General features: G+C 41.9%; 1 protein-coding gene across 1 annotated transcript in view; it reads left to right on the top strand.

The window, feature by feature from the left end:
- PTPRN2 (protein tyrosine phosphatase receptor type N2) overlaps positions 1 to 27,051 on the top strand; it is a 610,006-nt gene that overhangs the window by 14,834 nt on the left and 568,121 nt on the right. The window contains exon 2 of the mRNA XM_080974012.1: positions 22,160 to 22,210. Within this exon, the coding sequence (XP_080830138.1) occupies positions 22,160 to 22,210 (51 nt within the window). The remainder of the gene's footprint in view (positions 1 to 22,159; positions 22,211 to 27,051) is intronic.

Raw genomic sequence — 27,051 nt, 5'->3', positions numbered from 1 at the left:
TTGCATGGTAATTGTATTTTGTGTCTGTTCTTGGATAATTATGTAATTGTTCATAATCTCTGTACTGAGAGAAAGACTTTCCTATTATTCATAAAAGGTAATAAGTAGAAATTAAGTTACAGTGTTACAAACTGGGATTTTCAGTATAACGTAAAGGCCCAAATAGCCACTGGAAACTTGCTTCAAATGCTGTAAGCTGAAGGTTTTCTTGAGGATGCCAGTCTGCTAGCAACCAAAATATCTAAATATCTCTTGAGTTCAAAGGCTAAAATAATAGAAATGGAAGGAACTTGAAGACCACCTATAGGTAAAGCACAATCTTTTATATGCATAAGAATGGCATCGTTTCCTTGGATCCAAAGGGCAGCATTCTGTTTTCAGCAATGTCCAAACAGAAGTCTTTGAGAAGTTTATAAGCAGAGAATAAGCAGAAAAAATAATTTATTGTTGTCTGCGCCAATATCTGCTAACCAGATACTGGTTCTGAAAATGTAAAGATCAGTTTTTAAACTATTTATATTCTGCCTTTTTGCTATAATGCACAAGATGTTCTGCAGAAAATTAAATGCTAGCAACATTCAGTGGTAGCTAAAAAAAGTTTTGCAACACTTTTCAAAGGCAGACCCATATAAAGCATGTTTCAATGTTTCAGTGAGAAGGTGACTGAAGTATATGTGTCACCACAGCCAGATCTGCCTTCTCAATGAATCAATTCTTCTTTAAGGACTCCTTGCCACAGTGAGTTGCTGAACATCCAGCAGGAAAGCTGGGTCAATAAGCACTTCCAGTTGAACATCCGATTCTTCAAAGGAATTGCAACCCCATCCAAAACAGACTGAAGTGCCATTCCCTGATCTGCATTTCCATTGAACAGGAACACTATATTCAGCAGTTATCCACAGATTCCCCATGAATTTGTCAAATGGCTTTAAAAACATTTTTACTGTCTTCATTGCAGGCAGTGGAGTCATAGAACTCAATTAAGCACACGTTGGGGAAAGACGTGCCTTAGTCCTTTGGAAATGTGTGGAAGATATATTACAGTAAACTAGGGTTAGCCATCATTACCCATGGTTTATGAAATCCTGTTGGAAAATGTGACTAGACGGAGAAATAGAGTCTGCAATAAATCAGTGATGTTCATTAGCTCATAAAACAGCTACAGACAATTAGCTGAAACAAACATTATAGCATATAGTGCAGATAAAGCACTACTATATGCACTTTTTAAAAAACCACACACCCTAGAAATCAGGATTTCAATAAAGGAATAAATATGATTCCAAGTGTAATCCTATTCACATTTTTTGTTACTTAATTTCTGCTGAATTGGAATCTCCAATTGGAAGCCACATCCTGGCTTTCCATAGTGGTGGTGCTGAAGTTAGCAGAGAGCAGGCCAACACTGCTGTTCTCTTACAAACTACCACAGAGCTCAGTCACCCTGCGCTACTTCCAGAATCCCTTACAGTATTTGAGACTATCAGTGCCTTACAGCTAGGTACCTGACACGGTCAGACAATGTTTGCACCTGCCATGGGGCAGTGGACAATGCGTTCCATCCAACTTGCAAGCCAAAATTAAGCTTCCAAAAGGTAGATAGCAGATATCAATAACAAGACTAAAAGTGCCAGCAGAGACTAATATACCCAGTGCCTCAAGATTGTGTTTGAAGTTTAATTACAAGAACTGTCAGGAGATAGGGAAGAGGGAAGAGGGTTGTGTAGCAGAAGTCTCAGGATGGTCTTCATTTACAGAGGGTTTCTGAAGAGCTTTCATGGTTTTCAAATAAAAACGTTTTGAATTAATAAATAAGATTGAAACGCTAAACCAAAGTGGGTTGTGATGAACACACATTGGCTTTTAACGTAGAAACCCAGGGCTCAGCACATTGAACTTGATTGAACTCTGTGCCTTGCCTTAATTCATCTTCTAGCAGGAAATATATTGTAAGGATAAATGAGATGTCGAGCCTATCAACAGATTTCAGCGCATGCTGAAAAATGCTGTACACGCTACCAGTGACATTAACAATATTTTACAATTTTAATAACTGCATAATAGTTATAAAACGGCGTTTTGTAGTTAAAAGGAGAAAGGAGATATTGCTGCCCAATCTATCTCTAGAGGGGCCTTTTGATCCAGAAGGACTCTTCTTGAATATGCATGAATATATGTGTACCAGACCGATGTTCACATTTGGGGTCTTTCTGTCCTTTTGGATTTTTTCTTCATAGCTGGAGGGACAGCCATGAAGGACCGGGAAAATGTAGATGTCAGGATGACCCTTAAGAATGTTTCTTGGTTTCAGCCAAGTGGGATTCTCCATACGACCACCACATCTGCTTTGATAATTCTAGTCTAGCATCCTGTTCTCACAGCGGCCAGCCAGATTCCTGTGGGTAACCTGTAAGTAGGACCCAAGCACAAGAGCCCTTTCCTCCTCCTGTAGTTTCCAGCAACTAGTATTCAGAAGCATACTACCTCCGACTGTGAAAGCAGAGCATAACCATCATAGCTAGTAGCCACTGAGAGCCTTAATTCTCCAGGAATTTGGTCTAATGCTTTTTTTAAGCCATCTAAGTTTGTGGCCATCACTTCCTCCAGTGGGAGTGAGTTCCGTTGTTCAAGCACGCACTGCATAAATAAGTCCTTCTGTTTATCTACCCTGAATCTTCTTATCTACCCTGAATCTTCTTATCTATCCTGAATCTTCTTATCTATCCTGAATCTTCTTATCTATCCTGAATCTTCGAGCATTTGGCTTCACTGGATAGCCATGAGTTCTGGTGTTATGAGAGAGGGGGAAAAATGTTTCTCTAGCCACTTTCTCCATGCGTGCGTAATTTTGTAAACTTCTGTCATGTCACCTCTTACTCGACTTTTCTCTAAACTTTAACTATTATATCAATAGTTTCCCCGAAAACTGTTTATATAACAGTCTGTTCTTTTATGCTAGCCTGCAAAACCTGATTTACCCAGATAACCTTCTCCTCCTGTCGTGATTCTTTCATTTTGCAGTTACGCATACAGATACTGTAGATATAGAAATACATTTTAACATATAAATGTTTCCTATATATCTCTCTCTCACACACAATGTGCATGTGTATAAACGTTTCCATTGACGCACATTTGTGATGAATAATTGTAATGCTTTGGAAGGAGGTCACAATCTGGTTGACTCACACAGCAAATGCGTTCATAAACAGCAGATAATAAAGATAATATTTCTTTCATAAAATAACTAATTGACAGCAAATATTATTGATAAGAATATACTTGCAAGGCTTTCTCACTATGCTTTCAAAGGCTCTCTATTCAGTAGAGAAATATTGCACTTATATTCTCATTCTCTCCATACTTTCAAATTATATTTTACCTCTTCAGATATGATGTTTTTTTAATATGGGGAATAAAGAGGCACTTAAGTGAATTAATGCACTAATTCCTTAGAACCTTTACAGCAAAGTAGCAGTTAAGTGAGTGCAGCATATGAAAGAAACAAGGTACTGTTTAATAGAAGAAGGGTTGCTAAGGCAGAGTAGAAGCTGTCAGCCATTTTGAGCCTCTGGGCCCATTTGGAATTCTGAAGAGTCCCTTTCTGGTTGTTTTTCACCCTCTTCCTTCGTCACTCCCACCCAGTCAAGCAATAGGTTGTGCACAGGCATATATCCATTCACACACTTTGCTTTTCCGTTGGGTCTTGGTAAAAGGTGGATCCAGTAAAATTAAAACAGATCCTCTTGAATTTTCATGATGTTACAAATTCAAGTTTGCATAATAATAATAATGATAATAATAATAATAATAATAATAATAATAATAATTCAGATCTGGTGCTTGCTAGTAGCACGAAAACATTAACCTGTGGCACAGGTCCTCCCGGCTATTCATTGTTTTTATATAGGATGACAACAAAACAACCAAGTCACAGAGACGACCTATGATTTGGTAATGGTTTTGAGGGGATCCTTTGTAAAACATTATGAGGATGCATAGTTTTTGCACCATAGCAGCACTGGAAAGCACAGGATCCATGAATGTGATTCGGCCAATTAAAACAGATCTGTGATTTGATGGTGGGGGGGGGTCACGTGTGTCACCTCAGCCTTCCAGATCACTGCCCTTTCCTCCCCCTCCCCTGCTTTCCATGTCATCTTCTTGGTTGCTCTACTTTCTTTTCAGTTGCTCAGGTGCCACTCTGAGCCTTGGAAAGTACATAGTGCTCCTTCAGCTCTTATTTCAAGGGGAGGAGGGCAGTAGCGCCACTTGCCACATCACGATGAAGGCAGCAATGACAGGGGCGTCAGGGTCTTCGTTGTCACCCTTGTGCAAATAGGCGCTACACTGGTGACTCCAGAAGCTGGGCTCTCAGCAACGTTGTAGTGTTGTGTCAGCTTATACCTCTCACACCTTGTCCAGTGTCCTCCATGTAGGAAAACAGGTGAGAGATTTTTAAACACTTGAATGACATGCTAAAGGAGGGCATGTTTTTCACTTGCTGCTATCGTAACGTGGGAGCTTTCTAAATGTGCCATGTATAAGTTACTTTTTGGAGGATATCTGTACTTTTAAAACTTATGCAAAAGGACATTGGTGAAACAAAGTGTGAATGACGGGTGGGCGTTTGGAAGTGTGTAGACAGAATCACAAGCTTGCTTTTCGAGCAGCTTGGTGGAGCAAAACCTGTTACAAAATAAAATATCGTTGACAGGTTGGAGATACTGCCATCTCTTCTCTATTAGAGGGCTTAAATATGAAATTAGCACTGTGCATTTGGATTATCTGCTTATCTTTCACTTTAGTTCTAATAGCGTAGAAATGCCAAGTATCTAGAAAGATCTAGAATTTGCAACTTCTCTTTTAAGTTTTATTTTCGGTAAGGGATTTCTGGGTATTCAATATAGCAAAACCTTCTGGGTGGTAATACAGCACTGCCTTTAGAGAAGAACAGTATCTAGGCTGGTGTGAGAAATCTTGCTCCTCTGTCACAGCAAAAAAGCAGAAGATAGTTCTTGCTGTTACTGGTAGCAGGAGCAGCATTAAAATGGATTCCAGTTATGTAATTAAGTATGTAAATTTAGTTGACCTTCTTTTGCATAATTATGTAGCTCAGCTGCTTACAATGCATATTGATTTAGAACACTAGGGTAATGTAAACCTACTGGAATAGCATTTCGCAGATCACACAAAATCTCAAAGCAGAGCAAGTAGCTTGTGTTCCTAAGGGCTCAGGTTTTATTTAAAGGCTTTTCTTTCTGGAATCATATCATGGGATACTTTAATTTCTGAGGATGTATCTGTTTAAATCTTAGATTGACACTTTGGTTCCTTTTCTTTTTTAATGAATGGAATATTTAAAGCAAGTATTTGAAAACCATTTAGTGGAGTCGCTTCCTACACAGTTTAATTGAAAGTTTTTTTCTTTGGTCGTTTGTCACTCTTTTTTTTCTAGTGTGTTTTTCTTTCAGGTATTTTGGTACACTTGGGTTGACTGGAACTTGAACTCGAGGATGAGCAAATAGACACACTAGTCAGTCTTAGTCCACGCTAAGTGATGAAGCTGCCTGGGGAACACCACATCTAGAACCTATGCTGGTGGTCCAGTGTGTGGATAATGTCATTTCATAGTTTAGTCACTAGGTGGCAATAGACCTAGTTGTAGCTGGGTGAAGCTTCCTGTTCTGCTCTTGTTCTAGAGCACGGGTGTCAAACACAAGGCCCGCGGGCCGAATCCGGCCCGCCAGACTTCGTCATGTGGCCCGTGTAGCCGCCGCCGGGCACCAGCCTTCACCTTTTATTCTCGCTTTTTTTTTTTGACACAAGAAAGCCGCCTCTTCAGCGCATGCGCGGCAGCCTACAAGCCAGAGAACGTCTGCCCTCTAGCGGCGCCGGCCGTTCTACACAGGAAACCTCCACTTTACATGCATTCAGGAAACCTCCACTTGTTTTTATATTGAGCGCGTGCCATCCTGTGATGTGACAGATCCAACGGCTGCCTGAACCCTTCTCTCCTGTACTGTAAGTCCTACAGATACAACCGGCCCTTTGAGGGGGACCAAACTGCTTATGCGGCCCCCGATGAATTTGAGTTTGACACCCGTGTTCTAGAGAAACAATAACTTTGCTTGCCTAGTTTCTTGACGGGTGCAATCTTCTCCGCAAGATCGTTGCTACGCTAGCATGATTGTTTCTATTATGTCTGTGAGGTTAGGATTTGCTAAGTAAAGTGTCTCAAAATACTCTGGAATTTATGAGATTGTACAGCATGAGATTTAGGGTGGTGCGGGTGTTTCTCCAGCACAGGGTGCAAAGCCAAGGGGACGCAGAAGAGCCATAATTGACAAGATCCATTTGGGGACACTAGATTTTGGCCCTACCGCAGGGTACCATATTACGAAAGATTACCAAAGTCGATGGCTCGTGAGAAGAAAGAGAATGGTGATTGACACTGTGTACTGCACTGAAATCTTAGAAGCCACTTGGTTGAAAAGATGTGTTTTGCTGCAGATCAGAATGTTTCTAGCATGTCAGAATTCATGTCATTTATTTATTAAGCAGATGCAATGGACATTACCTATATATATAGAGAGAGAGATTATTTTTTGCCTTTTGGTATGGGAAGGTAACTGGATAAATAATGTCATGTGCAATAGATATCTATTTCTGGCTTAAAATTGCATGTAGTAATAGGATACCCAAAATGTTAATGCTTTCTTCAAGACTAAGGCAGAATTATAAAGCATTTATCTTGGAAATAGAATCTACATATCAACATAACCAGCACACATAGGAGTTAGATAAAATATAATTGGACCTGGAGTGTGTAATGAACATAAATTTCTGATTTGTTCTATTTTGTATCTTTCATATTTTGGTCTTAGTGCCCAGAACATGTCAGGGAGGTATAAAGAATAGGCAAGATTCTATTTAAAATATATAGAAACACAAAGGAATATGAACCTCCATTCTAACTTGCAACAACAAATGACAGTGCCACCTAGTGACACAATCATTATTATTATTATTAATAATAATGATGAATTCATATACTGCCCTATACCTGGGGATCTCAGGACAGTAAACAAAATAAAATCAAGATATTAAACCACAAAATACATAATAAAAATAAAAACAACAACCCAATAGCCCCCCCCCCCCATTTTTTTAAAAGGGCGTAGGATATAAATCATGTCAACCAAAGGCCTGGTTTAAAAAGAAACGTTTTTGCCTGGCACCTAAAGGTGTATAATGAAGGCCCAGATGAACTTCACTGGGGAGAGCATTCCACAGATGGGGAGCCACTGCAGAGAAGGCCCGTTCTCGTGTTGCCACCCTCCAAACCTCTTGAGGAGGAGGCACATGAAGGAGGGCCTCAGAAGATGATCTCAGGGTCTGAGAAGGTTTATATGGAAAGAGGCGGTCCTTGAGTTATTGCGATCCTGAGCCGTTTAAGGCTTTATAGGTCAAAAATAGCACTTTGAATTGGACCTAGAAACTTAACTGGTAGCCAGTGCAGTCAGACCAGGATCCATGTAATATGCTCAAACCATCTTGTTTAACCTGTAGCTCTGTCCACACTCCATCCCAGTCTCCACAAGTGAGTTTCCAGGTGCACGTACTGTGTTCCCTTTGGGGATGATGAGGCACAGCAGAGACAGAGGTGTCTTTATGATATGTGGCTTATTGATACATATATAAAACTTGAGCCTACAAGGAGGGTTGCACAGCATTACACCCCAAGAGGGTCCTTTGCTTCTCTCATAGGTGCAGCAGGCTTGGAGATCTGCAAACAGAGAAATAAATGAAGCTCTCTGTGTCTCTTCCTCTTGCTTGCCAAACCACTTGCAAAGCTGGCACATTTTTTTCCTGTTTGCCTGCTCTACATAATCCATCCTGAAATCCTAAACCTCTTTGCTCTCTGTCCAGCAACACAGCTGGAGAAAGGGCTCCCTACTCCTTGCCTGCTACCTCTTTGACTTATTGATGGCTTCCTTGGTGGGTTAATGACTGGCCACCATTAGCCTTTGTTCTCCCAGTCACCCATATCCAACTAGCTCTGCCAAGCTGGCCTGTCTCATTAGCACGAATGAAACCCAGGGGATTCCGTGTTGGGTTCAGTTTAATCAAACCTTAGTTAATTCTAACTTTTGCTAATTCTAGGATTTATGGGTGTTTTGCACCCACAGACTCTGGCCTCCAAAACTTATAACAATATACAAGAAGAAAAAAATCAATTCGAAATAATTTAAAAATGCTTTTTAAAATGTGCTACCAACTCCTGCATCTAAAAGTCTCCAAAGGTTAAGGGAAACAGAGTATATTCAATCTTATTATCTGTTTGTAAAGAAAAGAACAATTAGCTGTGCTTCCTAGCAACAGACCAAAGTAATTATTGGCCATGGGCCAGTGAAGTGTGCCTGCAGCCTCTGTACACCAGCACTAACTTTTCAGAGATATTCCATGCCAGCTGCTGTCCCCACAGAATCTCCACATTGTGCCCCAAACTCCCAGATTTGAAAAGCAGTCTGAGTAATTGGGATGAGAATTCTTGGGACAGATACAGAGGGGGATACAAGGCTGTTTACCTTTTTTAAAATAAAAAAGTTACCTTAAAAAAAGCACACCTTGCTTTCTAGTGCACTTGTAAACATTGCACTTTGAGTTTGTCCTGAATTATAAGAAATCGTGTCCTCCCTAAAAGAGGGCACGTGTCGCGGTGAGAACTGGACACCGACCTCCTGTGTTGTGGGTGGGGTGAGATTGGACAGCCACAACACCCGATTGGTAGGTCCTTGTTGTTGGGTTCAATCTAGCCAATGGGGTGCAGTCCAAACGGATTGAGGGACCTATATATACCCATGCACGTGACCCAGAGCTTCCTTTTTCAGCTCGTGCATTGGAACACCCGCCCACCTCTCCCTACTTTTAGGGCATTGCAATTGACCTTGCTATGCCGTCGTCTGTCATTGGGACAGGCACGGCAGGAATTTCCCCACTTGGCTGATTGGCTGTTGCCATTTGGGTTTTGCCTGCCGCGTAGCAAATTGTCACAACTTGTAAGGTTGCGGATAGGCTCTGGTCCAGGTGATATGGATGGGAGAACGCTCTCGCCATCCCTTATGTGAAGGGTATTCCGTTAAAGGAATCCAAGGACTCAGCTGGTTTGGTCAACCCCCAAGAGGGGGTTGTGCCCATGCCTGAGTCCAGGGGGGCATCTGGGTGGCGGAGTTAGCCCGTTCCCGGCTTTCCACTTATCCAGGTTTCACCCTCGGCTGACCTATGCTGGTGCCCTGGATCAGCGCTACCTGCATGGCAGGGAGCTAGTCGAACCAGAGCCTATGCAACCACTCACCTTCTGTAATCAATAAAGTTGTGGCCTAAATTCTGCCAAAAACCAAAACTAAAATTTGAGTCAAGTGTGTCTTTATTTAGGGGGGGTGGTCTCTGTGTCTGAACATGCAAAGTGTTGCACTGTACACTCCGGAATCATATATGTGGTTTTGTACCTAGAACTTCTCAAAACTTTTCCCACTTTCTAAACTACAAGTGCATAACCAGTATTCGAACTTCCATTGTACCATGAATGATCTGTAGCTTCAGATTATCCAGATTCATTGCAGATCCTCAGATTTATGATAACACCCGGTAAACAGCACTTTAGCGCATCAGTGTTCACTGTCCGGAAATTCTTACTGTTAGTTCTACAAGATAGATTGGTTTTGGAAAAGGGCAGGAAGTTCTTTCCCTAACAGGTACAAAACATAGCCCTTTACAGTTCAGAGGAAAATGAATGTTTATTTACTCCCGCTTCATGGCTCAAGCATAGAACAGAGTCCCTTGGATGTTACTGAACTGTGCATCTCTTTAATATCTGAAAGAAACCTGGAGGAAAGCTCTGCAAACCCCTTCAGTTTCCCGCCTCCCTAACAAGGGCTTTCTACTTTTCTCCAGGCCTTCTGGGGGTACTACTCTCCTCCTTATTGATTGCATTACACATCCTGATCCCAGCTAAGTCATGCTCACCTGTTTAAAGCTGTTGAGCTGAAAGGGTAATCCAACCCTAGCATCTCAGTGCAGATTGGAAATAAGGTGCAATCAATCTCCTGCAGGCCTTTCAAGGTACATGAATATTGCATTCCAAACGTGCTCTCTCGCTGGGCACAGCACAAAGGTTTAGTCAGGCTTTGGCATAGGGGTAGGGAATTATCTTATTATCTGTCAAATGAAAATTCCTCCTTATAATACTTTCTCCTTCCTGAACTAAGCAAAGCTGGGTTTTCTTGTGCTCGCTATTTGCATACCTAGCCTCTTAGGACATATTACACAATCATGCCTGCCCAGGATTGTTTTAGCGGTTTGCTTATTTATATGGAATACATCCTGCCCTATTCTAAGGGCTTAGTACAATGATTTGTTGTATAATCAAAGGGTATTATTTAAAGATACACGATGTGGGAACCTTGCTGAAGCTAAGCAGGGACCATGACTGGTTGGAGGCTGTCAAGGAACCCTGTGTATTTTGCTTTGAGTTCCGTTTGTGGAAAAGGCAGGACATTAAATGTAACAATAAAGTAAAATATTAAAATAGAATGAAAACGTCAAGTGTATTTTACTGCAACCCATTCACCAAAAGCTAGCCAAAGCAACACGATGTCGACACTGGCAAACATCTTAACATAATGCGTAATTGCATGGCAGCTCATAACTCTATCATTGTTGGGGAGGCCAGTGTGGTGTAGTGGTTAAGAGCGGTAGTCTCCTAATCTGGGGAATCGGGTTCGCGTCTCCGCTCCTCCACATGCAGCTGCTGGGTGACCTTGGGCCAGTCACACTTCTTTGAAGTCTCTCAGCCCCACTCACCTCACAGAGTGATTGTTGTGGGGGAGGAAGGGAAAGGAGAATGTTAGCCGCTTTGAGACTCTTTAAAGGGAGTGAAAGGCGGGATATCAAATCCAAACTCTTCTTCTTCTTCTTCTTCTTCTTGGGAGTCTAGCCAATAGCTTCTGGACTCTACTGGAAATTCCAGAGTCCTGATTTAATGTGCCATTCAGCAGACTGCTGGTCATACCAGGGCCAGCCAAAGATATTTCGCTGGCTTTGGAGGAGCAGCAAATGATGATTCTCCACCCAACCACCCATGTCAATACACACAGTAGCCAAGGCCAGTCAAGTTGTTTTGGCATCTGAGGTAGAAAATCCTACAAGTACCTCTTCCCCTTCTTGGAAGTAAAATACAATAATAAATTAAATAATTTAGCAGCTTGCTATCCATTCATGACACCCCAAATCAGCTGTTTCACTCTGATGAAAAGTAGGGCCATGTCTGTGAACCATATCTGCACCATGTTTACATAGTTTGTGAGGCAGTCTGACTTGCCTATTGTAAACCAATCACCCAGGAAGCCCATGAATATTTTTGGGTATACAGTTTTGCTCTTGCATAGGGAACGGAAAATCTCACTACAAATTCCAGTCACTTCCCCTATTTGTATACTCAGTCGCCTGGTGATGTATTGACAAGTCAGTTCCTAAGTACCCTGGAGTTTTCTTGTCGCTTTCTTTCAACTTCCGATTCAACAATGGATTGTTCAAAGGTTGATATAGTAGGACATAACCTGGAGTTATTTTATAATATAAGAGATGTGTACGTAACCTACATGTCAGGGCTGCCTCAAGTCTCAGCTCACAAAAGACCAACGCCAATTTCTTCTTATATACAAAAGTGTTTATTGGAGTTCATTGTTTGCTTCACATCCGAGGCGCGCAGCCCCACGTCTGTTACCCTTAGACCATTGAAGTCCCCTCTGAGTCAGTCCCTCCCCTGCACCAGTTTAAGAGGCTTGCGCTGCTCCACCTCTTCCTCTCTTTCCTTTTCCGCAGGGTCTTCCTGCCCGCTGGGGTTTCGCCCCTCCTGGATTCCCCTGACGCGGAATCCCCAGATTGCTCTTGCCCCCTCCTGCGGGCTTTGGGACCTGGCTCCTCCTCCGGGCTCCCTGTACTTCCGCGCGCCTCCACATTTGAACTTGGCGTGCGCGCCCAACCTCTAACCTTCCTTTTGACAGTTACACTACTCCCTTCACTACTCCCCTCCCCTTCCGGGAGGGTGGCTTGCTCCGACCTCCCTCCCTTCTCTGCTGCCGGAGCTGCTTCCCCTGATACACTGGAACCTCCACCCCCTTCGCTGCACTCTGGCGGGGAGGCTGGTCCTGACGCCCAGCTGCCACTTTGGGATCCCCCGCTGGCCCCCTGCTCCTGACACGTCCCCCCTGGGGCTCCCCTGGCCTTGACCACCGGCGCCCCCTTCTGGGAATCCTCTGATTCGCTGGAAAGACTCATGGAATCTCTTGAGTCATTGTCATCCTCTTCCTCGCTGTCCTGGGATTCATCCCCATCGCTCTCCATCTCCTGCCTACCCTGTGCCTCTGTCCCTGAACCCCTGACACTACATAACAACAAAGCCAGAAACTTTGTAAATATTGACTTTTGCCAGTAATCATAAACCTTTTATTTGAATGCCATAATGGGAGGGTGGCAGAAGAAAAGGCTGAGGGAGCTGTCTGGTGCTCTTCATTGGTTTCAACAAGACTGCTGCCATTTGTACTGTTTTGCAGGTGTAATGTTGCATTGCCATTAGGGACAGAGACAAGCCCTGAGGAAATACAGTGGTACCTCAGGTTACAAACACCTTGGGTTACAAACACTTCAGGTTACAGACTCTGCTAACCTAGAAGTAATACCTCAGGCTAAGAACTTTACCTCAGGAAAGGAATAGAAATCGTGCACTGGCAGTGTGGCAGCAGCAGGAGGCCCCATTAGCTAAAGTGGTACCTCAGGTTAAGAACAGTTCCAGGTTAAGAAAGGACCTCCAGAATGAATTAAGTTAGTAACCATAAGTACCACTGTATAGAAGTTTGTCTAACTTCAGCTCTGTCCCTAGCACACCGCCAACTCTGACTCTCTTGCTTCTCCTGGTGGTTTTTGCCTAAGGTAGATAAGCCACCTTAGTGACAACAGTGACACTATGCTACCATATTCCCTATGACAGCATATCCTTGAGTTCCGGCATAGGAAGATTTAGAAGAAATCTCACTCCAGCAGAGAGTGTAAGTAGGGCCGGTGGAACATTGTTTTAGCTTTAGAAAGGCGGCATACAAATAAAATGATTGATTGATTGACTGATTTAATTTCATTCAGTTTGTATTTCATGGATCAGAAGTTAACTATACTTTGATTTCACACGTCTCAGGATTTTACAATACATATGGCTCAAATGACATGCCAAAATGCATTAAAAATATTTTAGAGACTACTGTAATAGTCTCTGTCTTAATAACGGCTGCATAAAATGAAAGGAGCGAGGCGTTCCAACTGCCTGGGACTGGCTGACGAAATGTGTTGAACTAGCAGTCATGGATAAACTGGCCAAATTAATTCAAAGGAGGGAAGGAAGAAGGGGAAAGTCCAGATTTTATGAGAGATGGAATTGCTGTATTGATTATTGAAATGAACAATATGAAAATTTAAGGTTGTGAATATATTTGTTTGTCTAGACTGTGCATAATATAAAGTAAAAAAGTAAGTATTTTCATTTAAAATGCAGTTTAAAAATGTGCACATTAAGCTAAAACACTTATTTAAGTAGGAATGGTCATACTTCCAAAAAAATCTCAGATTAATGTGTAAATGGAATGGAAGGGAAGCACACATGAAATTGACAGAGACTAAAACAGACCTATCTAACCACACCTAGCTGTAAGTCAGAAATACAATCCATTCTTAGAGCTAAACCATGATTTGGCTTAGTATTGCATCTGAACCTGGGCTTGTGGTCTGCTTGTTTTTTTAAAAGTAATTTTATTAGTTTTAATAAAATACAAATATTTAGGATAATTGTACAGCGTAGCTTACAAATCTTAAGAACAGACTTAGTTAAAAAACGTGTAACATGAAAATAAACAATAAACGAAAGTGTGGTCTGGATTGGGGGGGGCGAGGGATGGTACCATTAGGAGCATACTCATACATTTCTTAATAATAAACAGAAAATAGAAAATAATGTTTGGGGCTTATTCATTGGTGTATATATAGAGCATATAAGGAGTGGGAGAATGCTCACCTGTATTTCATCAGGTCAACCATAAACTTCTGAATGCTGGATGCTGGCTTGTGGTTTGTTCTTGTAGACAAAACCGCAAGCAATAAGTCAAGAACACACCTTGATTACAGCTCTCATGGTATGTCTGCAGCAAGACAAAACAAGAACCTGGGTTTCAAACCCAACGCTAAGTCAAATGATGGGTTAGCTCTAGGTGGTACAGCAGCAGGATGACCAGTGGAGGAGTGAAATGGCTTCAGTTTTTACCGTAACTACCTGTACACTTGCACATTCTCACTTAGCAAGGAAATTCCAGGATGTAATTCACAAATCATGGTTAGGAAGCATAGGAGTGAAAATTCTTACTCGTCCCTACATACATTAGGTCTCAAGAGAAGTACAATTTTCTATCAAAAGCTGTATTTCAGCAACTGAGAGAGAATATTACCATTGATGGTAATAGGATTCTGCAGATAGATGTTTTCTAAAAACAGAATATTCTCAGGCCCAGAGAAAATACTAGCCATTCAAACAACAAAAGGAGAAAGCAAAATAAATAAGAGTGGGAGCCTACTGGGAGCAGTGATCTGTTTCTGAAGACAGTTTCATACTCACAGAACCACTATGAAATTATACTGAGCCAAATGTAGGACAGAAATGAGGTGAGAAACAAGAGCAAACTTTATAAGCTACAAGAGAAAAATTAAGTAGCACAGCTGTAATGGCATATTTTAACTTCCAAGCCCTCTGACATAATTTGAAGATGCAAATCAAGTTAGAACTGTCGTGATATACAAGAAATGGAATAGTTCATTAGCTTAAAACCATAGGATATCACAAGGCAGATATTATTACTGGCCCACTTTTCCAACGCTCATTCAAAGCAGTTTACAGAGAAGCGTAACAGGAATACAATTTAAACAAAAGCAGAACGGGAATAGTCAACATCGCAGCTATAAAACAACAACTTATGTAAAAGCAGTGGCCATAGAAATTTCTTAGGAACAGCAGAATGATTTAACATCTGCTGAAACAGACACGTTCACGCCCAACATATGACTTATAGGCACAAGCAAATTGCACCCACATTGATTTTCCTTGCTAATAACTTGTGCAATTTGTATGTTGCTACATAAAGGGCCACCTTATTTTTCTCCCACCTTCCCTTTTACCCCACCCATAGCTGTGTGTTATGCTAATGATAATTTCCACTGTTGCGTTTTAGTAGGGAGGGTCATGGCCCCACCAAGCTCTGATGTACAGCAGAAAATAAGCCACTGCGGTGCTGTTGCAGCAACCGCAGTTCCTTCCCTGCTAGACAAGAATCATGGTAAATAAAAGACCGTGTGAGTTAAGGATAGTATTTTAAATGTCAGGGATTTCCCGCCCTGCCCCCATCTCCACCACTAATGTTTAACATAGCCAAACCTGATTTGCTTTTTGGGTGCGTCAATCAAAGTTATGCTTTCCCAGCCTGGTTGCAGGGAGAAATATTTCATATTATAATAGTCACTTGTTTAACAGTTGCTAAAGAGAATGTGTCAATAGGGTAAGGTGACTGAGAAGGATTATATAGCCTGTAGAATGACTTGCTGCTCCACTGAGCAAGTGGCTACTAAGAACCCCCTGAAATCACATTGTTCTGCATACAGTGGTACCTCAGGTTAAGTACTTAATTCGTTCCGGAGGTCCATACTTAACCTGAAACTGTTCTTAACCTGAAGCACCACTTTAGCTAATGGAGCCTCCTGCTGCTGCCGCGCTGGTGGAGCACGATTTCTGTTCTCATCCTGAAGCAAAGTTCTTAACCTGAAGCACTATTTCTGGGTTAGCGGAGTCTGTAACCTGAAGCGTATGTAACCTGAGGTACCACTGTATTGTAATTTATCTCTGATACAAAAATAATGGCCTAAGTAGTTCACTGTAAATTAAAGACAAAAAGAGCCCTGCATTTTATTAGTTATTTAAAAAATATACCACACCTTCTTTGGAGGCAGGGTTGCAGGCAGGGGGAAACCTCCAAGGTGGCTAATAATTTAATTAAAGCCAACAAAAAGCTCCAAACTAATTTGAATCCAATAAATTACATGTGACTATATGCAAAACAGCAATGCCAAAAACTTCACCTTCATGACATCTGATCAAACACCCAAAGGCACTCGAAAATAAACTTTATTTTACTTGGCACTGAAACAACAGCTACTTATTTGCCACATGAATTTGGTGAGGGAATATTTCTTAAATGGGGTAAGTGCTTCAACCCAAAGGGTCCTGTTGCTAGTCAATTGAGGGTAACCGGAGAAGGAATATTAAAGCTAGTCTCCTAAAAGGCATGTAGGTACTGACAAGAAAAGGCAGACAGCATGATGATGATGATGATGATGATGTATCACCCTTCATCCTAGGATCACAGGGCAGTTTACAATATAAAAACACAAAAATACATAACATAGTAATAAACAAAAGAAATACTCCTCCCCTCCCCTGTTTAAATGGCCATAGATTATTTAACTAGCCAAAGGCCTGAGAGAATAGTGTTTTTGCCTGGCGCTGAAAGATATGTAACAAAGGCACCAGGTGAGACTCCCTGGGGAGAGCATTCCACAAATGGGGAGCCACCATAGAAAAGGCCTGTTCTCCTACTGCCACCCTCTGGACCTCTCGTGATCCCAAGTTTTGTAGGACTTCATAGTGTGAAACCAGAACACTGAATTGTATGAAGAAAAACTGGAAGCCAGTGTAATATTTGAATACTGTTTCATATTCACAATCAATAACTGTTTCATATTCACATGTCTTCATGTAGCCACCTTACAGCTATATTCTCTCCCCCAGAGCTGGCCCAACCATGAGGTATGTGTGAAGCAGCTGCCTCAGGCGGTATATGCACATAGACGGCACCCCACCGCTTCTGCTAGAGTTCCAGTACAGGGCGTTGCTGCTCTTCCAGCAAGGTGTTGGGACAACCCCTCTTGTTTGTGCTGGATCTAACATGGATGTTGACCAGGCTATGGATAAGTGTAGTGCAGTGCAATTTCTCGAATAATAAAACCTTCTTGGGAACTAGAAATATGTCATTTCAGTTCCTTTCCTTTCTGTAGTTTCTGCTGCCAGTGAAAACTAGTTACATGTACACTGGGTTCTTACTAATATCCAAGCTCCACAGAGCATGAGCAACACCAAATCGGTTCTAGGAGCAGATGGCATATACTAGTTCCAGCAGCCTGAAATATTTGAAGAGGCAGAGCACTGTGTTTCCTTCTGCAAAGGGGAATTAGGAATGAGGGTAGCAGATGGGTCACAATGTGATGTAAGGGAGGGCTCTTCCATATTTAAAGACCACTGATATTAGAGAAAGGGAGTAGGATGGCACTGTTTAGTGGATTAATGAATTGATTAGATTACTAGATTAAAATAAGTTTGTTTTAACAACTCTGTTTGAAAAATCATGCTGAAGAAGAAGAAGAAGAGTTTGGATTTGATATCCCACTTTATCACTACCCTAAGAAGTCTCAAAGCGGCTAACATTCTCCTTTCCCTTCCTCCCCCACAACAAACACTCTGTAAGGTGAGTGAGGCTGAGAGACTTCAGAGAAGTGTGACTAGCCCAAGGTCACCCAGCAGCTGCATGCGGAGGAGCGGAGACGCGAACCTGGTTCCCCAGATTACGAATCTACTGCTCTTAACCACTACACCATGCTGAAGATTTTAAACAGTGTAATGCAGATGCTCACAGGACCTGGACCTTGTAGGTGCCATCTTGCAAGAGGCATTCCTTTCTCTCCTGCGAAAGCGAATGGCTTGCCGGAGATGGTGTTGGCTGCAACACATCAGGAGTCGGCAACCTTTTGCGGCCAGTGCTTCATTTGGGCACCGCTCACAAAATGCCTGTTCTGGGATATAGGACATCACACAAAACAGCTGCCACGTCTAAAAGAGAATAGGCACACAAAATGGTAGGGGTTGCATGCCACCCCACCAGTGCAAGGGGGGGGGGGATAGGCACCTGCAACACACTTGTAGAGAGATGGTCTTTGTACACCTCTTCAGACTGGAAGGGAAGATTCAATCCTGATATTGAATGAAATGTGGGCATGTTTAAAAGGGCATGTTCAATGTAGGATAAGCCGAACCATCACAAATAGGAACTGAGCAGGATTGCACTGTGGATTTTTGAGGGAAAATTTACTGAGACCTACTGTGGGTTGCACAAAACGTATTGGTGAGCACATTCTCACCTGTAGGCATAATAATAATAATAATGATAATAATAATAATAATAATAATAATAATAATAATAATTTATTATTTGTACCCCAGCCACTCTGGGCGGCTTCCACAAGACCAAAAATACACTAATATGTCATACATTAAAAACTCCCCTGAACAGGGCTGCCTTAAGATGTCTTCTGAATGTCAGGTAGTTGTTTATCTCTTTGACATCTGATGGGACTACACTGGTGACCCCTGTATCACATTTTCTAAATCAGGTGTGGAATCTGTGGCCCTCCATATGTTGTTGGATTCTAACTCCCCAATTTTGATCTGAAACAGCATCTTTTTTTCATCCAAATTTTGCATTTTCATATGCAAACTTAAAGCAGATTGCACTAATTAGTCAATTTAAACAGATATGGTTGAGTAGCTGAATGTTTTTCAATAAAATATTGATATATGAGGTGGAGAATGTATGGCTTGTTTCTGACACAAGGTAAATCCTGCAGGCATTTGCATTTATTTTAGCAGGAAACTAAGGTGGGGAGGGTGGGTATTTTGCTAGAAGATGGAAGACAGTTGTTTGTAATGCATGACGTGAGTAAAAGGATCTGCAGGATACGATACTGCTTTGCTCTTCAGTAATGATTTATTACTGTCATTAACCATTAGCAGGTAGATGATATTTAAAATGAAATATGTTGTTTCTTAATGCTGTAGCAAATAATAACAAAAAATAAATTTGTGTTTAAATTAGCATTTTGACTGCTGGGTGAAACATGCATAACTTCAGCTTCAGTTAATGTAAAACTCAATTCAAATATCATGCGTTTTTCAAGGAGATTTAGAGGTCTTTCTAATCTGCTTTCCCCAGCAAACCAGTACCAGAGTTTGCCACACATGAATTTATTAATTTGCTATTCAAGACATAGATCCTCTGGTTAATTGCATCAGATGCCTCATTCTAATCAGCATGTAATTGTCAAGTTTTGTTGAAACATTGAAGGTGCAGCTTTGTATAATAAGTTTTTCTTGTGCGTATTGAGTACATATTAGGTGATAATGCAAAAGGGACCGAACAGAATTAAAGTCACTTATTTGAATTACACACTTGTTCCAAAGTAATCTCTTTACGTTTGGTGCCTGAACAACAAAATGGCAGATTCAATATAAGGAAGTCAAAAGTCAGTTGGGACTGGTTGTCACCAAAATTCCTACCCATATTTATGTTGATGGGATCTAAACTGAGTATTAATTAAACAGTGCATTCAAGGCAGTTCATATCGACTTATAAAGCAATAGGTAACTGTTAGGTGGATTTGTAGATGGTTGACTGACTAAACCCAAAGAGTACTCACTAATAGTTCCTCATCATCCTGGAAAAATGTGGCAAGTTAGGTGCCACATTGGTTCTGTCCTGGGCCCATTGTTGTTTAGTGTCTTTATAACAACTTGGATGAAGGAATTGAGGGGATGCTCATTAAATTCGCAGATGACACCAAGCTGGGAAGGGTAGCTAATGCTTCACAAGACAGAATCGGGATCCAAGTTACAAGAAAGGAGATTCTGACTAAACATCAGGAAGAACATTGTGACAGTAATAGCTGTTCGACAGTGGAGCCGGCTTCTTCAGAAGGTAGTGGACTCTCATTCCTTGGAGGTTTTTAAACAGGAGTTGGATGGCTACCTGCCATGTATATTTTAGATGGGATTCCTGTATTGCTGGAGTTTGGACTGGATAACCTTCGTGGTCCCTTCCAACTCTACAATTCTATGATTCTGTGATCAGAGACCACATAGAATAGATGTGCTTTGATGGGCGATTTGAAGGAAGGGAGAGAGATGGCACCACGTACATGTTCAGGGATACCTTTATTGATAGGAAGAAGCAGGGGAGAATATGTTGAGTTATTCTGGAGACATGTAATCAGCTGAGCATGGTGGAGTTGGATAAGTAGAGATCATAGATAGGGATGTAATGAGAAGCTTGGGCCAAAATTGTAAGCCAGTGACAGCATCTGAAGAAGGGTGCTTCTTGGTCTGAACAATGGAATAAATTAGTACTTTTGACAGGGTAGCTGTGGATAGAGAGATGGGAGGTCTGAGTTGTGAAAGAGGAAGACCAGATAAAAGATGACCAGAACATGAACTAGTGTAATAGCTGACGTAGCAGAGAATAATTGGCTTAGAGAGAGGAAGAATGAGGAGGAGTGAGAGAACAAAGAGAAATGGCAGGACTTGACAGCTGATTAATGTGCGTAGGAAAGAAGATAGAAGAATGAAAGATAAAACTATGGCATGAATGGCTGATTAAGAGGTTGCATAGTGATTTTGTTGACAGATACAAAGAGGGATTGAGGAGAAGACTTAGAAGGAAAGATACCGTAAGTAGTCCAGTCCTGGGCATGTTTAATTTGAGAACACAACATTGAGAATAAAACATTTTGCCTTCAATGCAAATTGTCATACCGTAGCTAAGTATGTTTTTAAAGGTGTGATTTTGTCATTGCTTTTCGTTCCCATCTACTCAGTTTGTTCTTACTACCCCAGCAAGTGTAAGATATGTCATGTCCTACCATGACAGCTGATATATGAAAGATGTATCACATGCAAATTCTAAACCACAAGGGATAAGGTTCGAATTATTTCACATGCATCTTGTCTACTAGAGTTGAGACTACCACCATAATCACTATGATGATGATCATGCTTTCTAAAACTCTGGCTGGTCCTGGTGGATCTAGCTTCCTTTATTATTTATCAATTTAATTTACACGACACTTCCTATAAAGCATCCCAAAGCAATTTAACAATCAAACCATCAACAAGAAAAGCATATATAAACAAGAAAACATATAAAAACACTTTCAATGCCAATACATAGTTCATAAGTTTATCGTTTTAGTAGAAAGACATGGCAAACTTGTAGCAATAGTAGTAAAAACACAGAGAACATAACACCCATAATATAAACCAACATCTATGATGTAAGAGAGAGAAGATACCAGAGACACCCACAAACTTAATGTCTGAATTCCCAAAACAACTTATTGTGCTTTTATCTAGCTCATTTCCCCTGGTTTTTTGTTTGTTGTTGCAGCCGGTGCGCAGAGGGCCACTTTCTGTGTTACAAAGCTATTATTGCCACTCAGAAGAAACAGAACCATTTCTACCAAGGTGTACCTGTTTGCTTCTGCAAACAGATTTCAGAAAGCGATTTCTTGGTTCTTTTTATGAGTGATGTCTTCCACCTGAGGTTGACCAGAAATACAAAGTCTTTCTGTGTACAGGACCTTGTTATAGTGTCCATCCAAGGAAAGTATTCAATAAGTACCAGAAAGATGATAGAAATGTGCCCTGTCTGATATGTAATGGAAAGAAGTTCCCAAGGGTAGGTGTTGTTACACTAAAAGCCCAATTCGTTCATTGTATTGAATGGACCTCTTGATGAGATGGTATCTGCAGGAGAGTGCCTCCTGCAGTGATCACTTGGGTATATAAGCAGTGACACCAGCTTTTAGCTATTGACTTAAGATGGTCATAGACACATTCTGGATTTGAGGCCCAGCATAACCGCTGGAAATACTACATGAGAGCTGTGCCTCAGGAAACGAACCTTTGGGGACCAGGCGCTCAGTAGCAGGTATTATATTTCTGTATTCTTCCCATTCATTCTTTACATTTACTTTATGCTCTTGACTTCTTCTGTACTGCTCGGCTTAGAATATCAAACAAAGGTCTGACTCCAGTTTGAGATTTTATAGCTTGAGATGTTGGGACTGTACTGCAACTGCATTGCTTTCACCCCATCCTGATTTTGTGTTTTCATTGCATTCTTTCTAGGCTGCCTGTTTGAGGATGACCTTTGCAAATCATTTGAAATCTGCATAAATGGTAAGTTTCTGAATAACTGGCACACATTGCTAAGCAGCTTGTTGTATGTGCGTACATCGATGCATGTGGAATCTCTCTGCCAGTAAGAATTAAGAGATCCTTCAACTCCCTCCCACCCAAGACAGATTTTGTATAGTCTGAGCAGTCATTTGTTAAAGTTTATTTATGATGAGTGGTGGTGGTAGTGCAAACTTTTGTGCCCATGACAAAATGTGTAGATCCGACACTGGGTGGTGGTGATGGTGGTACCTATCAATATACCTTTCTACACAGGCTACTCTCTCCTTCTTTGTTGTGGCAGCTTCTCCCTCCTTTCATTACCTGACTCTCTCTGAGACATCATGAGAGGTCTGGAGTCTGGCAGCTCCTTTTGCACCCACTCTGACGCACGTGCAGCAAACCCTTATGAGCAAGCAGCCAGCCTTCTTCCCTGCATGTATTAAAAATACCTTAGGATGTGCGACATACTTTATGGACACCCCCAATTATGCAACTGTTGATGGACTCTTAATTATGTCTTTTTTTAATAATAATTTTTATTAAGTTTTCCATTTTAACAATCCAATCAAATCACATTAAATATTCCAAATTATATAAATATATATCATAAAGTCCAAATATTTTGCCAAATTATAACTTTTTTGTTAGGGGTTCCCATGCTTCAAGTTCAGTGGTGTCAGAGGCTTAATGCTGTCCAGCTGGCATAGATAAGACTCCGGGCTCCCAGCCAGTTCCAAACTATTTGATTTATTTGACAAAGTTCAAACGTACATCTCCAGCGTTTCAATTAGCGTCCGTCCCGTTGTTGCGCAGTTGCCGCCTCTAATCTTTCTTCTTCCTTTTCTGTACCCAGCATGCAAGTCTGCGGAAACTCCTCCCCTGACTTCCTCTGTGTACAGAATGACTTGTTCCAGGCTCATCCTCCTCCCCCTCTACGTCAGACCCACTGTCAGACGACAGGCTGCTGATAATCTCTTTAGGCTCTCTATAACTGCTGGTTTCTGTCCTTTCATCTTTTCCCGTTTGCCTCTCCCTGACATCCACCCCCTCCTCAAAGGCCCCCTCCCGCTCAGGAGACCCGACTACATCCCCTTCTCTTTCCTCAGAGGTGGTAGGGGAGAACCCCGCAAAACTACCCTCTTCCTCATCCGTCTCTTCGAACACACTCCTCCAACCCCCAAGTCCTGGAGTTCCTCAGTCTACGCCTTCGTCTTCTTCCTCCTCCTCATCCAATTCTGGGAAACCTTCGAATTCCTCTTCGTCGTCTGTTGTTTCGAACACCTCTTGTAAGGACCTCACCTTGCCTTTGGGTTTGTCCGGGAAAAAATTGTGGAATTCCTCTACCAGTTCCTTGTTAGACATACTATCTTCCGGGACCCAGGTATTCTCCGATGCCGGGGCCCCTTCCCAAAGCCACCAAATATTCCAAAGTCCCCCCTCTCCAACGAGAGTCCAGTATTTCTGTGACCTTGTTGCACTGCTCCCTTTCCTCTATTTCGGGTGGTGGGCCTTCCCCTCCCCCACTACCCTGCCTCCTTCCCCCCTCCCTGTAGGGGAACAGCAGTGATCTGTGGAACACCGGATGGATTCTCATGCTTTCTGGCAACCTGAGCTTAAACGCCACCGGATTTATTTGCTGGATCACCTCAAAGGGCCCCACCTTCCTGGGCTTGAGTTTCTTGCAGCCCCCTTTCCAAGGCAATCCTTGCGTGGACAACCACACCTTGTCCCCAACCCTGATGACCTCCCCTGATCGCCGATGTTTGTCGGCTTCCTTCTTGTATAACTCCTTAGCCCTTTCCAAATTCAACTGCAGCTGTCTGTAGATCACTTCCATCTCCTCCACAAACTGTTCGGCCGCTGGAACACTCCACGACTCCTCCCCCCTCCCGGGGAAGGCCCTTGGATGACGCCCATGATTGGCAAAGAATGGTGTCATCCCTGTGGATACATTCTCCGCGTTGCTGTAAGCAAACTCTGCCAGGGCTAGTTTGTCCACCCAATCGTTCTGCTTCTGACTTACATAACACCGCAAATACTGTTGTAAAACAGCATTTGCCCTCTCCGCTTGCCCATTGGTCTCGGGGTGCCTCGCCGTTGTAAAGCTCACTTCCACCTGGAGCAGCCCCATGAGCTTGAGCCAAAATCGTGAGGTAAATTGAGCCCCCCAGTCCGAAACCACCCTTGCAGGTATCCCATGCAACCTAAACACGTGCTCTACAAACAGCCTAGCTGTTTCTTCCGCCGTCACGGCGTGTGAACAGGGCACGAAATGGCACATTTTGGTCAAGAGATCAACCACCACCATGACCGCTGTCTTACCCTTACATATGGGCAGATCAGTGATAAAGTCCACGCCCACCACCTCCCATGGCTTCCCCGGTGTGGGCAATGGTTCCAGCAACCCAGCTGGTGCCGCCCTTTCCCCTTTGGCCCTCTGACATGTGTCACATCCTCGCACATATTCCTTTACATCCTCTCTCACCCTTGGCCACCAAAATTCCCGTGTGACCAGTAGCATGGTCTTATGCTGTCCAAAATGCCCCGCCGTGCAACTGTCGTGGAGTTGCTTGATTAATTATGACTTAGATTGTTTTAAATGTACCGAATGACCGTTTAGTAATTTTTGTAAAATTTTTGTAATTTTTGTAAAATTACGAGAAGTACTTTTGTAAGAGAAAGAAAGTAAGTACAACGTTAAAAAGAATTAATTAGAGTGGTGGAAAACAGATGATGGGTGAGCTTCACTCATTGCATCATATATTTCCACTGGGCCACGTAGAGCCTTTTTTGTCTATAACAATAAGTGTTCTCCTAAAGTGCTGATATCTTTGCCGTAGAGGCTATATTTGTTATAAAGGCTCTGTTATCTTATTTACATTTGCTGAGTGGCTTGTGGTAGCAGTCATGCAGTGTTAATTTTCTTCTGTAAACCATTTTTATTGGCTTGCTGAAATCTGCTGATTCAGAGTTGGTAAGGTAGTGGTGCATTTTTTTTAATGCTTTCCTAATGGCAGGACAATATGTCAAATAAGATCTCTGAGTCTTGCTCTCCAGAGTTTTCTGTTTACAGATTGATTTCATATACTTCAGTTTCTGTCACTAGTAGAAAACTGCCTCATATGGTTATGAGCCTGAAAAATTGATATCCTCCTGTAAATATGTGAATAATGAGTTTTTATCATGGAAAGTGTGGAAGGAGGAAGGAAGAACAGCCTGGGTGGATTGATGTGTTGCTTTCCAGATGTATGTGCGTGTTTTATTGTTACAATCTTTGTTAACTTAAGAGATTCTGCAACATACAATGTGATCAAACAGGATCTGGTGAAGATATACATATACAATTTCAGATCACTGTTGAACAAATACAAACAAAAATTAAAACCAAAATAAATAAAGGTATGTGAATGCACCAAAGGTAGCAACTAGAACTTTATAATGTAGACATAATGATTAAACAAGACAAGGTTACAAAACATGAACCCTATCACACCAAGTGAAAGTATTTGAAGTTTTCAAATGCCTTGAGTCACAATATCAGCCATATTCATTCATAGGATAGGCTGGGTTCTTGACCATGTTCCTCCTTGCTTACAAATGAAATACAGTCAGACCAAACAAGTACAAAAGCATCCCCCTTTCCCCTTTGGCATCTAATAACTATCAGTTTATTAGTTTTTCCAGCAGGGCAAACTTTACTGTACCAAGATGGATGTTCTCTGTGGCACAATGGGGCAGTGTGGCTTTTTGTTAACCAGAAGGTTGGTGGTTTGAGTCTACTCAGGGATGGCTGTGGACAGGATTCCTGCATTGCAGGGGGTTGGAGTTGGAAGTGACCCTGAGGGTCACCAACTCTACAGTTCTATGATCCTAAGTAGTAAGATTGGCCTCATCTACCCCCCCCCAAACTGTGTGATGGTCCATCCTAGCTGCTATAAGCAGGTGCACTATCAAATGTTTATTATGCTTTTTTATTATCCTTGTCAAATATAGATAAATGTGCTAATTGAGAAGTTGAGATAATGTGGCAGTTAAAGATCATATCTGTTTCTCTGAATACCGTAGCCCAGAATTATTGCACTCTAGTAGAATCTAGAATCTAGTAGAATCTAGTAGAATCTAGTAGAATTATTGCACTCTAGTAGAATCGCACGCCAGGCACTCCTGTCTTCCACTGCCTCCCGCAGTTTGGTAGTGGAAGACAGGAGTGCCTGGCGTGCTCTGGTCCATGGGGTCACGAAGAGTCGGACACGACTAAACGACTAAACAACAACAGAATCGCACTGTAGGTGGAGCTACAACCCACTTTCTGATCATCCCCTCCAGTACCTTGTAGATACAAATGAATTCATCTTCGAGAGCCTCCTATGAGTCACGTACCATTTATGAATCAACTTCAATTACAGTTCTTTATAGTTAGCTGATATTTTATGAAAATGAGTTTTATCCCCAAATTGCTAGCGAAGTGTCTTCGATTCTAAACATGTTGAATTACAGCTTCCACTGTCTCTGAACATTGGCGATGTTGGGTGGAGCTGGTGGGAGTTCTGGCTCAAAACACCTGAAGAGCATCACCTTGACTACCCCTGATGTAGAAGATTACTCAAAACATGTAAAGCTCTTCACTAAAATGGCTGAAAGCCAGTATGCTGCTGATTGCTTCACCTGCCATTGCCTTGGTTTTCATATCACACTAAGCCAAAGCCTAACCACAACCCAGATTTGATCCTGATGATGATGGTGATAATAATAATAATAGTAATAATAATAATTTATTATTTATACCCCGCCCATCTGGCTTAGTTTCCTCAGCCACTCTGGGCAGTTCCCAATCGAGTGTT

The sequence above is a fragment of the Podarcis pityusensis genome (assembly GCF_964106645.2).
Source record: "Podarcis pityusensis genome assembly, chromosome: 12".
NCBI classification, from domain to species: Eukaryota; Metazoa; Chordata; class Lepidosauria; order Squamata; family Lacertidae; genus Podarcis; species Podarcis pityusensis.
The sequence above is the reverse complement of the archived record's forward strand: the minus strand, read 5'-3'. Positions and strand labels throughout refer to the sequence as shown.